At 37.3% G+C, this 14,483-nt stretch overlaps 1 protein-coding gene across 1 annotated transcript in view; it reads right to left on the bottom strand.

Moving 5' to 3' along the window:
• Nucleotides 1–14,483, bottom strand: part of LRP1B (LDL receptor related protein 1B) — a 2,196,232-nt gene that overhangs the window by 990,080 nt on the left and 1,191,669 nt on the right. Inside the window, exons 8-9 of the mRNA XM_060411151.1 lie at nucleotides 11,066–11,288; nucleotides 4,836–5,007 (exon numbers count right to left, since the gene is read on the bottom strand). Coding sequence (XP_060267134.1) covers nucleotides 4,836–5,007; nucleotides 11,066–11,288 — 395 coding nt within the window. The remainder of the gene's footprint in view (nucleotides 1–4,835; nucleotides 5,008–11,065; nucleotides 11,289–14,483) is intronic.

Raw genomic sequence — 14,483 nt, 5'->3', positions numbered from 1 at the left:
CATGCAAACCAAATAAAAGTAACATGATTTTTTGGTACATGTTTATCACACTTAAAAAAAAAACAAAAACATTTCTTTGACAAATACAAAAATATACTGCTAAAATATCCCAGGTTTGTAGTTAAAGCATAAAAGGATTTCTTCTGAAATAATCTACTATTAGACTTAGTGACTGACTTACTGATACCGCAAAGTGTCTGACTCTTTGCAAGCCCATGTACTATAGCACACCAGGCTTCGCTGTCCATCAGCAACTCCTGGAGCTTGCTCAAACTCATGTTCATTGAGTCGGTGATGCCATCCAACCATCTTATCCTCTGTGGTCCCCTTCTCCTCCTGCCTTCAATCTTTCCCAGTATTAGGGTCTTTTCGAATGAGTCAGTTCTTCGCATCAGGTGGCCAAAGTTTTAGAATTTCAGCATTAGCATCATTCCTTCCAATGAATATTCAGGACTGATTTCCTTTAGGATTGACGGGTTTGATCTCCTTGCAGTCCAAGAGACTCTCAAGTGTCTTCTCCAACAAACAGTGCAAAAGAATTAAATTTTCAATGCTCAGCTTTCCTTATGGTCCAACTCTCACATCCATACATGACTACTGGAAAAACCATAGCTTTGACTAGATGGACCCTTATCAGCAAAGTAATGTCTCTGCTTTTTAATATGCTGTCTATATTTGTCATAACTTTTCTTCCAAGGAGCTAGTGTCTTTTAATTTCACAGCTGCTGTAACCATCTGCCATGATTTTGAAGTGCCAAAAAAAAAAAAAAGTCTCTCACTGTTTCTATTGTTTTCCCATTTATTTGCCACTAAGTGATGGGACCAGATGCCATGATCTTGGTCTTTTCAATGTTGAGTTTTAAGCCAACTTTTTCACTCTCCTCTTTCACTTTCAAGAGGCTCTTCAGTTCCTCTTCACTTTCTGCTGTAAGGGTGGTGTCATCTGAGTATCTGAGGTTATTGATATTTCTCCCAGCAATCTTGATTCCAGCTTGTGCTTCATCCAGTCCTGCATTTCGTATGATGTACTTTACATAGAAGTTAAATAAGCAGGGTAACAATACACAGCCTTGATGTACTCTTTCTGGTTCTGTTACTTCTTGACCTACATACAGACTTCTCAGGGGGCAGGTCAGACGGTCTGATATTCCCACCTCTTTAAAAAATTTCCACAGTTTGTTATGGAAACTTACTTCAATATTCTTGCCTGAAAAATCCCATGGACAGAGGAGCCTGGTGGGCTACAGTTCATGGGATCGCAAAGAGTTGGACATGACTGAATGACTAAGCACACAAGCACACTAAACTAGAATAAATGTGATTCAGTGATCACCTTTACTGAGAAGTGCTGAATTCTTTTTTTTCAATTTTGTATTCATTGTCATTTGGAGAACCCTCCCACACACGAATTTTGTGTGTGTGTGTGTGTGTGTGTGTGTGTGTGTGTGCATAGTAACTGTTAAAGGAGACGGTTGAGTTTGCATGTAGGTATTATGGAATAGTAGAATATTTCATGGGTGTAGAAATTAGAGACAAACAAAACAAAAAAATAGGAAAAGCACTAGGTGGAGAAGATAAGAAAAAGAAACAGGTCAAAGAGAAAAGGAATAAAATCAGTAAGATTTTTATATGATTGTAAGTTCATTTCTTTTTAATCACCACTTGGAAATGTGATGAATAATATAATTTTCTTCTAATATTAAAACTTATGTGTTTTTGAAAACTATGCTATGCTTTTTATGTTCCACATTCTCTAAATGAAAAGATAGCTGGAGTGTAGTTTAAATATCTGTTTTGCCCAAAAGCATTCACTGCAGATGGTGACTGCAGCCATGAAATTAAAGGATGCTTACTCCTTGGAAGAAAAGTTATGACCAACCTAGATAGCATATTCAAAAGTAGAGACATTACTTTGCCGACTAAGGTCCGTCTAGTCAAGGCTATGGTTTTTCCTGTCGTCATGTATGGATGGGAGAGTTGGACTGTGAAGAAGGCTGAGCACCGAAAAATTGATGCTTTTGAACTGTGGTGTTGGAGATGACTCTTGAGAGTCCCTTGGACTGCAAGGAGATCCAACCAGTCCATTCTGAAGGAGATCAGCCCTGGGATTTCTTTGGAAGGAATGATGCTAAAGCTGAAACTCCAGTACTTTGGCCACCTCATGCGAAGAGTTGACTCATTGGAAAAGACTCTGATGCTGGGAGGGATTGGGGGCAGGAGGAGAAAGGGACAACAGAGGATGAGATGGCTGGATGGCATCATGGACTCGATGGGCGTGAGTCTGAGTGAACTCCGGGAGTTGGTGATGGACAGGGAGGCCTGGTGTACTGCGATTCATGGGGTCACAAAGAGTCGGACACGACTGAGCGACTGAGCTGAGCTGATTGCTTTTACTTTCCAATCTCACCCCATTTCTATACTAGAGAACATCTTTTGTTAGCTAATTAGCAAGTCTGCACTTTTAAACTTTCTTCACTACTTTTGCTCTGTCCTTTGGATCGTGCCCATCAGCATATAAATCTGCCATTGCTTCTGCATCTCGGAGGGAAAATACTACTTTTAATCTTAATTCTCCAAGCAATCCTTAAATCAGCTCCCCATTTCCCTGCTTCATCTAATATCAATACTTTTCAAAGTTATCCATGATCATTTTGTACAATTTATTTCTTTCCTTTCTCAGATCCATTCTAACCAGACATTCTCCTCACCAAAAAATTGCACTTGTCAGATCCCTACGAGCTTCACACTGTTGACTATTGAATCCAATGGCCAATCTATAGTTACTTCCTTGGTGATCACATCCATTTTACTTTCTTTTAAAAGGAAAAAAATTGTCATCTATATGCCAATGACGCTCAATTGCTATGTCTAGCTAGGATTTTCCCTTGAAATCCAGTCTTGTATATTCAAATAGCTTCCTGATATCTCCTCCTGAATTTATGATAGGCATTCAAAATAACATGTGAATATGTATATATATATATATATATCTTATTTGCACCCAATTTGCTCCAAACTTAGTTTTCCTAAATCTCAAAAATAACTTGCTTATTCCAATTACTCAGCCCGACACATTGTCATCACCTTTGTTTCTCTTTTAAACCTGCAACTCATATCAAATTCATCAGGAATCCTGTTGGTTATACTCTCAAATATATCCTCAGTCTACTTTTCACCACCTTCATTGCTACCATCTTGGTCCAATCCACCATCATCTCTAACCTTCCATCTTTGTTCCCCATAGCCTACTGTCAACATAGCAATCCTACTGGTTTCTTTAAAAAGTAAGTCAGGTTTTGAGACTCCTCTACGTAAGGCTTCCTAAGGACTATCCATGTCATGCAAAGTATAAGCAAACTTTTTTATAACTGTCTGTGAGGCCCTACTAGTTACTGTTCTTCATTTTTCCAACTTAATTGCCTGCTTCTCTTCCTTGTGTTTGCTCTGCTTCAGACATATGGGTCTCCTTACTGCTCGCTGAACTATCCACTATCCAAGCATGCTCTTCCTCACTGAAGCTCCAATACTTTGGCCACCTGATGTGAAGAACTGACTCTCTGGAAAAGACCCGATGCTGGGAAAGATTGACAGCAGGAGGAGAAGGGGACCACAGAGGATAAGATGGTTGGATGGCATCACCAACTGGATGGACGTGAATTTAAGCAAGCTCCAGGAATTGTTGATGGACAGGGAAGCCTGGGGTACTGCAACCCATGGGGTCACAAAAAGTTTGACACAACTGAGCTGACTGATCTTTCTACCTATCTCTCTCCTTTAATTACTCCAAGTCTTCATGCAATTTTATCTTTCAATGAGATTTCCTCTGATCATTAAATATAAAATTGTAAACTAATCTTATTCATGACACTCATCTACTTTCTCTCTCTCCATAGCACTTATTATCTTTTAATATAATAATTTACTTACTTTAAAAGAAAAACATTATGTATTTTTTTACAACAATGCAAACCTTATAAGGGAAATAATGTTTTAGTATGTTTTACTCAGCTATATTCTCAATGTACGTAGAATAGTTCATGGCACATAGTATTAATAAATGATCAAAAAATAATTGGTAAATTAATAAGACCAAATTTAAACCTTTGAAAAGGTTATCTACAGAATCCCAAGTCTGAATTTCCTGTAAACATATGTTTAACAATACTTTGTCTAAACTGAATTTATATTAATAGATAATTCTAAATTAGTTTTAATTTGAAGCACAAAAAGATAATGAAAATGTGGGTGGTAGTTTTGTATGTTACATTATTCTCTATATAACTGAGCCTACATTGTATTGAACAAGCATCATTAACCTACAATGCAAAATAATTTTTCAGGGATACTTAGCAATGTTGCAGCCTTCTTGGTAAAAATTATTTTCAATTAGCATGTGTTAATAAATGGTTGGGAAGTTAAGTCAAGAGATACCCCCCTCAAGTTACTGCAATAAAAAAGACAGATACTGCAAGAAAGTCACCTGACTTGAAGTTTGTCTTCCAGAATGATATACAAAAAAAAAAAAAAAAATTCTCTAGCATCTCAGCATCTGAGTTTTCTGTGTACATACATCAAGAGTGAAAGTTCCTTCCTGGATTTAAACCTAGCCATCATTTCAATTATATGGCTGTAGAAATGATCCACTAGGAACTGAACAATTTGTCATTTAGACTTTGGAAGGGAGCTCTATTATATTTTATCATGCAGACATGTACATTTTTGCTATCAAAACAGAAAATTTATGGCTCACCCATTTTGACACCACACAAAGTCACGAGTCATATCCCCATTCAATTCACCATTATGAAGGCTATGAAGAAGTCTCGGAATCTTACCTGTTGGTTGAGTTCTTTTTTGATAGATTCTGATTGCTCTAGCATTTTCCATTTTAATTAAAGAATGAATATCACTACCATTAAATCGGTTTATCCTTATGATGTTGAAGTTATCAGAATCAGTTGCATATAAGTAGTCTTCAAACACAGTTATACCATACAGATGTTTGACCTATAAAAGGATGCAAAAATAACTATGATTTTTTAATTATGTTGCTTTCAACTTGAAAGAAAAAAAAAAAAACAATTGCTTTTACTACTGTGGAAAACCCCCATAATAGGAGAGTCATGAGCATATTATCATTTATTTTCTCTCAAAGAATTCAACATTTCACTAATATAAATTTTTTCTATGAAAATAATACATTATGCAGTAGTAGATAAAGCAGTTTCAAATGTACGGGGAGAACTGTATTCATGTTTCATTCAGTGCAGTTCAGTTGCTCAGTTGCTCAGTCCTTTGAAATCCCATGGACTGCAGCACATCAGGCTTCTCTGTCCATCAGCAACTCCTGGAGCTTACTCAAACTCATGTCCAAAGAGCTGGTGATGCCATCCAACCATCTCATGTTGTTCCCTTCTCCTTCAGCCTTCAATCTTTCCCTTCAATCTTTCAATCTTTCAGGGTCTCTTCAAACAACTCAGTTCTTCACATCAGGTGGCGAAAGTATTGGAGTTTCAGCATCAGTCCTTCCAATGAATGTTCAGGACTGATTTCCTTTAGGATGGACTGGTTAGATATTCTTGCAGTCCAAGGGACTCTCAAGAGTCTTCTCCAACACCACAGTTCAAAAGCATCAATTCTTTGGTGCTCAGCTTTCTTTATAGTCCAACTCTCACATCCATACATGACTCCTGGAAAAACCATAGCTTTGACTAGATGGGCCTTTTTGGCAAAGTGACATCTCTGCTTTTTAATATGATGTCTAAGTTGATCATAGCTTTTCTTCCAAGGAGCAAGCATCTTTTAATTTCATGGCTGCCGTCACCATCTGCAGTGATTTTGAAGCCCTAAAAATAAAGTCTCTCACTGATTCCATTGTTTCCCCATCTATTTGCCATGAAGTGATGGAACCAGATGCCATGATCTTAGTTTTCTGAATGTTGAGTTTTAAGCCAACTTTTCACTCTCGTCTTTCACCTTCATCAAGAGGCTCTTTAGTTTTTCTTCACCTTCTGCCATAAGCATGGTGTTATCTGCGTATCTGAGGTTATTGACATTTCTCCCGAAAATCTTGATTCCAGCTTGTGCTTCATCCAGTCTGGCATTTCTCATGATGGACTCTGCATATAAGTTAAATAAGCAGGGTAACAATATACAGTCTTGACATACTCCTTTCCTGATTTGGAACCAGTCTGTGTTCCATGTCCAGTAAAAACTGTTGCTTCCTGACCTGCATACATATTTCTCAGGAGGCAGGTCATGTGGTCTGGTATTTCCAACTCTTGAAGAATTTTCCACAGTCTGTTGTGATCCACATGGGCAAAGGCTTTGGCATAGTCAATAAAGCAGAAATGTATGTTTTTCTGGAACTCTCTTGCTTTTTTGATGATCCAACAAATGTTGGAAATTTCATCTCTGGTTCCTCTACCTTTTCTAAAACCAGTTGAACAGCTGGAGGTTCACATACTGTGGAACCCTGGCTTGGAGGATTTTGAACATGTGAGATGAGTGCCATTGTGTAGCAGCTTGAGCATTCCTTGGAATTGCCTTTCTTTGGGACTGGAATGAAAACTAACCTTCTCCAGTCCTGTGGCCACTGCTGAGTTTTACAAATTTGCTGGCATATTGACTGCAGCACTTTCACAGCATCATCTTTCAGGATTTGAAATAGCTCAACTAGAATTCCATCACCCCTACCAGCTTTGTTCATAGTGATGCTTCCTAAGGCCCATTTGACTTTGCATTCCAGGATGTCTGGCTGTAGGTGATTGATCACACCATTGTGATTATCCTGGTCATGAAAATCTTTTTTGTACAGTTCTTCTGTGTATTCTTGCCACCTCTTAATATCTTCTGCTTCTGTTGGGTCCATGCCATTTCTGTCCTTTATTGTGCCTATCTTTGCACTAAATGTTCCCTTGGTATCTTTAATTTTCTTGAAGAGACCTCTAGTCTTTCTCATTCTATTGTTTTTCTCTATTTCTTTGCATTGATCACTGAGGAAGGCTTTCTTATCTCTCCTTGTTATTTTTTAGAACTCTCTTTCAAATAGGTTTGTCTTTCCTTTTCTCCTTTGCCTTTCACTTCTCTTCTTTTCACTGCTGTTTGTAAGACTTCCTCTGACAACCATTTTTCCTTTTTGTATTTATTTTTCATGGGGATGGTCTTGATCACTGCCTCCTGTACAATGTCATGAACCTCTGTCCACAGTTCTTCAGGCACTCTGTCTATCAGATTGAATACCTTGAATCTATTTGCCAATTTTACTACATAATTGTAAAGGATTTTATTTAGGTCATACCTGAATGGTCTAGTGGTTTTCACTACTTTCTTCATTTTAAGTCTGAATTTGGCAATAAGGAGTTCATGATCTGAGCCACAGTCAACTCCTGGTCTGGTTTTTGCTGACTGTATAGAGCTTCTCCATCTTTGGCTGCAGAAAATATAATCAATCTGATTTTGGTTGACATCTGGTGATGTCCATGTGTATCAGCTTCTCTTGTGTTGTTGGAAAAGCGTGTTTGCTATGACCAGGGTATTATCTTTTCAAAACTCTTATTAGCCCTTGCCTTACTTCATTCTGCACTCCAAGGCCAAATTTGCTGGTTACTCCAGGTATTTCTTCACTTCCTACTTTGCATTCCAGCTCCCTATTATGAAAAGGACATCTTTTGGGGGTATTATTTCCTGAAGGTCTTGTAGGTCTTCACAGAACCATTCAACTTCAGCTTCTTCAGCCCATCAACAGAAAATTGGATTAAAGATTTACTGAGCATGGCCCTGCCTATCAAAATAAGACCCAGTTTTCCCCTCAGTCAGTCTCTCCCATCAGAAAGCTTCAATAAGCCTCTTATATTATCCATCAGAGGGCACACAGAATGAAAACCACAATCACAGAAAACTAACCAATCTGATCACATGGACCACAGCCTTGTTTAACTCAGTGAAACCATGAGCCATGTTTTGTAGGGCCACCCAAGAAGGAAGGGTCATTGTGGAGAATTCTGACAAAATGTGGTCCCCTGGAGAACGGAATGGCAAACCACTTCAATATTCTTGTCTTAAGAACCCCATGTTTCATGAAGAAAACATTTTCAGTAGCTGCTTTTCAAAGGCTAGTGAGAATCAAACTTTCAAGCATATTAATAATATGCTTATGCATTGTTACATAAAATTTGAGATATTTTTGTGGGCCACTTATGTGTGTAATCATGGATATACATAATCTATAAAATCCTGGTTTTGCCTATGAAAGGACTGATGAGAAAGCACCTTTGAAAATCCCCTTTAAAAAAATACAGGTTACACTACTATTCCCAGCATGGAAATTAATAAACAATGAAATCATATATTTAGAATAATTATAAATAATATGTCAGCATTCTCTACTCAGAAATTGCATTCTTTCTAAAGTCTATTTATAATGAACATGAAACTCTGTGATATGAAAATAACAGTGTTTACTGTTCTCCATGACACTTCATAGTTAGCAGCATAACTTTCCTACTTGGCAGATGTCTTAGGGAAAAGACTTCTTGAATTGATGGAAAACTTCCAGTGAAGCAAAGAAAGAATGAGTATACTGATTTTCTCATACAACAGGGCACATGCTAGGTGCAAGGCCTTTGGGAATTCCTTGTATTATATTTAATTTAAAATGGTTCTGGACCATGGTATAGTAGATCTGTCAATTGATTTGCTGTAGAGATTCTGATGAAAAAGGACTTCTCACTATTCTTTGACATTATATTGCATTTTTAGTCCACTTTTTATTATAGATTTTTAGTTAAGAGAATTTGAGAAGTTATCCATGATTTATTATTAAAAAATTTATAGAACAAAATGACTAATATTTGTACTTAGGAAATCTTGCTAGTTCATTTGATTTGCTATCTTCCTAATGACTCTTCATTATAATTTCTGATCCTCTCATGTAAGATGTTGACTAAAAGAAGACTGGTTTTTCATACTGTTTTTGGACATATTTCAATTCTTCATGTCTAGGCAACAAATGAAAGATTAGAAATTAAGGGAAAGAATCATTCTATGTTAAAACTTCAGTAATCACTTTTTATGTTAGTATTAGTCCCCAGTAAGTGTCATAAGGTCCCCAGTAAGTGTCATAGGAGGGCTTCCCTCATAGCTCAGTGGGTAAATCATCTACCTGCAATGCAGGAGACCCAGATTTGAGTCCTGGGTTGGGAAGATCCCCTGGAGAAGGAAATGGCAACCCACTCCAGTATTCTTGCCTGGAGAATCTCATGGACAGAGAGGAGCCTGGTGGGCTATAGTTCAGGGGGTCGCAAGACTTGGACACGACTTAGCTACTGAACCAAGTGTCATATAGGAAGGAATGTGTGTATTTATCAATAATATTTTCTGCATAACTGACATCATATTCACTGTATATATATATATAACTCAATTTTGATTTGGGCAATATGTTTTTCCTATAAAAGTTATAAACAAGCTAAAGTCTTCCACTAATTTCCATTATTTTATGCATGCTTTGCTCTAAGTGTGGGACCAACCATCTGGAAGTGTGCGGTAATGGCATACCCACCCTGCTGTCTATTTAGTTGCCAATCCACAGTCTAAGAGAGAAAGCATGACTATAGAGGTGGCAGTTGATGCGGGTAGAAAACGTGTTAATACGATAAAGATCAAATCTTACTCTCTGCCTCCCTGCTTGCATTCAGAAGGATTTATTTACCATAAAGTACCTAAAGTGTTACTCTGCTTACAATCCCCCACAGAGGTGGGAGGAACTAGGTGTGGTATACAGGCCATTCTGATTACAGGACAAATTCTTACAAAATTTTATCTATGTTGGAATACTTAGTGGCAGACTAAACATGTTTAGGGAACCAGCAAAACATAGGCAAAAGAAATGGGGAAAAAAATGGATAATTAAAAACTTCAGACATTAAAAAAGAAAAAAGCCTTTTAAAAGTAGCCATGGGGAAGATCATTTGAATTCCTCATCCTGTTTCATGATGTGAAATTTCAATTATATATACACCAAAGAAGGTACATCATAATCATTTCAGTGACTAGGTGCTCTAAGGTCACAACTAAAGATGGCGAAAGAAATCAAGATTTTGAGGGCAGTCGAAGGTGAGAGAAAAATAAGTGGCATCACTTCTAATATTGGACACTTTTTTTTTAGACACCCAGATCAGATTAGTGCATTTGTTTATCTTCCAAGGAAGTAAAAATATTTCATTGTCAAATGCTGATTATAAAGGAAAAGTAACTTGACATGAAAATTACATAGTATTTGTACCTTGCATTATAGAAGAAAGCAAAGAAAGCCACGTATTGCAGTTCTATAGAATGAGAATTTCACATGAAATTAGTAAGATCAGTGAGATAAAATCGAATTTCAAAAGCATTCTAGTGAATAAGACAGCTCCACTTAGAGATCTTCTTCAATTGTTAACTGAATGTTATTTCCAAAACCTTGTAATTCAGCAAAGGAAAAAAAAAAACACAAATGAGAAAAAAATTGACCTTGGTGTCTTTCACAAAATTTTTATTCTGGGAAGTAAATATTTAAACACTTCAGAAGGCAAAGTATAATCCAACATATTAAAATAATAATAAGACTTCTGTGAGCCAGCATTTGCGTTATTAGCTATATTGTCCTATTGTGCCACACAGGACAATCGATAGTTCAGGTTTTTACAAATGAAATACTTACATTAGTTTTTAGTAAGTAGGTTATAACATCTGTCCTATTCTAATACTTTTCTTTCTTACTAGTGTAGAATTTCTGGTTGCATTGGCTGTTTTTGATTTATTTCTGCTGGTTTTTGTTTTGTGTGCTTTTTTTTTTTTTTTTTAATAGAGGGAAGGAGGGAGAGCAAGTCCTCCCCCATCATGTATTATGGAGTGCACTGTGAAAAGAACATTCTTCCATTTAGCAAACACATCACAATTTTTATGATCCACTGCAGCTTGACTTCATAAGAAATTTTCAACACTGCAATTTTCAGTCTTCTTTCTAGTATGAGATCATTCATTTTATTACCTTAGCTGCATTTTCCAACCAAACTGTACTTACTTGTCTGCCTTGGATGATAGTATGTCTGTTTTTTCCTTGATAGTCCACTACTTCCACATAGTCCAAGTAAAGATCTACCCAGTAAACCCATTTGTTGACTAGGTCTAGTGCCAGTGCAGCTGGCTGCTCTGTCTTAGAATCAATTATCCTTGTTCTGTTCATCCCATCCATGTCACATCGCTCCACTTTGGCCACATTCCCATAGTCAGTAAAGAAAAGTTTTCTGTTGAAAGAAAACTAAATGTTAAAGTGGAAGGGTGGGGGCAGCATATTCAATAGAACCATCTGTAAAACCAGAACTTTTCCTTCTAATTTATTTCAGTGGTTACATCTGTTAGCTTCCCATAACCGTTTCCATATAATATCACTCATAAACAAGGAAATCTGCTAATGAATATTGCAGGGCATAAGGGAGTAGGTTAACTAACAACTGTAAAATTTCCCCAGAACGAATGATTATGGTGGGTTTATTTTTGTATTAGGGGAAATGTTTCTTTAAGCTTCATAGAGCTAGTACACATATACCACAGGAGATCTGTATAGCCCATTTGGAATAAGCTTCAGAAGTGAGCCAAGTAACCAGGCCAGGGCATGTGAGCTATCAGGCTTTATCTTCAACCTGCTTTTCAAATTGCCTGGTAATGTCTGTCTCCTATAAAAGCTATTATGTGGAGCTCAATGATGCTATGAGTAGTAAAGTATAGAAAACCTGCAATGGAATTAAGCAGATGGAAAAGCAAATGTGCCATTTATAGCAATGAAAATAAATAATCACCCCCAAACCAATCCCAAATTCTCCCAAATATCCCCAACTGACAAAATTTACTAAAGATAATGCAGGCCATTTCCTTTCATTTTCTCTTTATATATTTTAAAGAAAAGACCGAAAAGCAATGTTAATCTCTGAGACGAGAAATCCTTCTATGAAGTGCTAACAGCATGTGTCAAAGGTTTAAATACCTCTAATACCTCAGTGTCTAATATTTGATTAGTATTCACTATGTTTAGTAAACAGAAATCAATTTCAATTAACCTGACAATATTTTAACAAGATTATCTACTCATGAGAGTAAATTATGTTCGTAAATGGAGGACCATCTTGCCTTCATTTAAAAACCATCTCCAGAATAATCTTATTTCCAGTGACTGAGCAATATTAAGATTACCTAGAGTATAGAATATTCGATTTTGCAAACTTGGTGAATTAGTTTTTAGTTACCTGTCTCAACACTATTGCATCAGCTCACAGTATGGGGGTATCTTTCAATACTAAGGAATACTACTTAAGCTTTAATTAAGCTCTTTTGCTATGGGAAGCTGTGACTAATTTTTAAACATTAATGCATGTGTAGTGTGAGCCAGATTTTATTATGAGTATGTATTCCCCCAAATATGTTGAAAGATCAATTTATCACAATAATTTAAAAAATAAAATAAGTTTCATCCTAATTTCTCCTGGAAAAAAAAATCACGATAAGTTAAAAAATGTTTTTCAAGTGACATTCCATTCAGGTGAAGAGATTTCTATTCCAGTGAAGAAGAAATAAAAGGGCACATAGTACATTTTATTGTCATGCTAATTACTCAAACTTCCACACCTATGATGGCTCATTAGTTACTTTCCTTCCTCTTTCTCTCTCTCTCTCTCTCATCTTTACCACAGTCTCTTCCTGCTTCCATCTTTCATCTTTTCTTTCTTCGCTTCTTAATCAATTTGTTCATGGTCATCTCAAATTAAGTTACTATTAAGATTACCAGTTTACCTCTTTCTTACTATAGAACACTGTCCACTGTTCTTATCATAAAAACTCTCTTTCTCACCTCATACCAAAACATCTGTACTTTCATAGTTTTCTTTTCCAACTGGTCCATTTCATAGACCAGATAGATGCTGGTATGCAGATAGCTCGGCTTTGGCACAGAGAGCCGGAGGCTTTGGCCCATTGTGTTTAGCACGTTGTATATAGACTATGTATAGTGACATGAAGGAGGGGGTTCCAACTATCTACATGAGGCTGAATAGGAAAGACAAGTCTCGAGATTAGAACTTCTCTCAAGTCACCCTGAGGTGACTTAATTAGATGTGATCCTAAAAAGACAAAAAGAAAAGAATGCCAAGACAAGAAGCCTGCAGGCATATTTTTGAAGAAAGAAGAGCAAATAAGATTAGAGAAAGAAAGAAAGTGAAGTCGCTTAGTCATGTCCAACTCTTTATGACCCCATAGACTGTAGCCTACCAGGCTCCTCCATCCATAGGATTTTCCAAGTAAGAGTACTGGAGTGGATTGTCATTTCCTTCTCCAAAGGATCTTCCCGACCCAGAGAGCGAACCCAGGTCTCCCGCATTGTAGGCTTAGGCTTTACCATCTGAGCCACCAGGAAAGCCTGATCAAAGACATAGATTCTTATAGAGGCTTAAGGAGAAAAATTCCCTGATAAAGAATTGGAGTGGCTGGCTGGGTCAGTTGGGTGTCCCTGGTGGCTCAGCTGGTAAAGAATCTGCCTGCAGTGCCTGAGACCTGGATTTGATCCTTGGTTTGGGAAGAAACCCCTAGAGAAGGGAATGGCTATCCACTCCAGCATTCTGGCCTGGAGAATTCCATGGACTGTATAGTCCATGGGGTTGCAAAGAGTCGAACACGATTGAGCAACAGTCACTTCACAAAACAAAAAAAGATTAAAAAAAAAAAAAAAAGAATACAAATTTAGAAGATGTCATCGAGTTTGGTATTTGTTAGAATACCAGTGATTTTTGGTACTTTTGTCTGAAAAAAAATAGTTTAGTTATAGAGGAAAAATGAACCTGATGGTAATAAAGGAGGTTGGGAAAATGTAAATAATTTGTCCAAGAAGATTTTCAGTGATCATTTCAGTTCAGTTCAGTTCAATCACTCAGTCGTGTCCAACTCTTTGCAACTCCATGAATCGCAGCACGCCAGGCCTCCCTGTCGATCACTGACTCCTGGAGTTTACTCAGACTCACGTCCATCGAGTCAGTAATGCCATCCAGCCATCTCATCCTCTGTCGTTCCCATCTCCTCCTGCCCCCAATTCCTCCCAACATCAGAGTCTTTTCCAATGAGTCAACTCTTCGCATGAGATGGCCAAAGTACTGGAGTTTCAGCTTTAGCATCAGTCCTTCCAAAGACTAACCTATTATTGCAGGGACGCTTCAAGTGATTCTTATCTTAATTGCAGGACATAATAAAACTGGTTGAGGCAACTCTGAATAAGCTTAATAAAAGTGTGAAAGAAAAGTATAAATATATGATTCATCAAAATGTTGCTGTCTTAATGAAAACATAAAACCAAAAGAAAAAGAGGACTTTGGGTATGTGAAATAGCATTGAGCTAGAAGAAACAGCGAAGAATTTGCCATTGTACTTCCAGCACAAAGCAGAACAGTGCTGAGTGGTGA

The sequence above is a fragment of the Ovis aries genome, chromosome 2 (assembly GCF_016772045.2).
Source record: "Ovis aries strain OAR_USU_Benz2616 breed Rambouillet chromosome 2, ARS-UI_Ramb_v3.0, whole genome shotgun sequence".
Lineage (NCBI taxonomy): Eukaryota > Metazoa > Chordata > Mammalia > Artiodactyla > Bovidae > Ovis > Ovis aries.
This window is presented reverse-complemented; position numbering and strand designations above follow the sequence as displayed.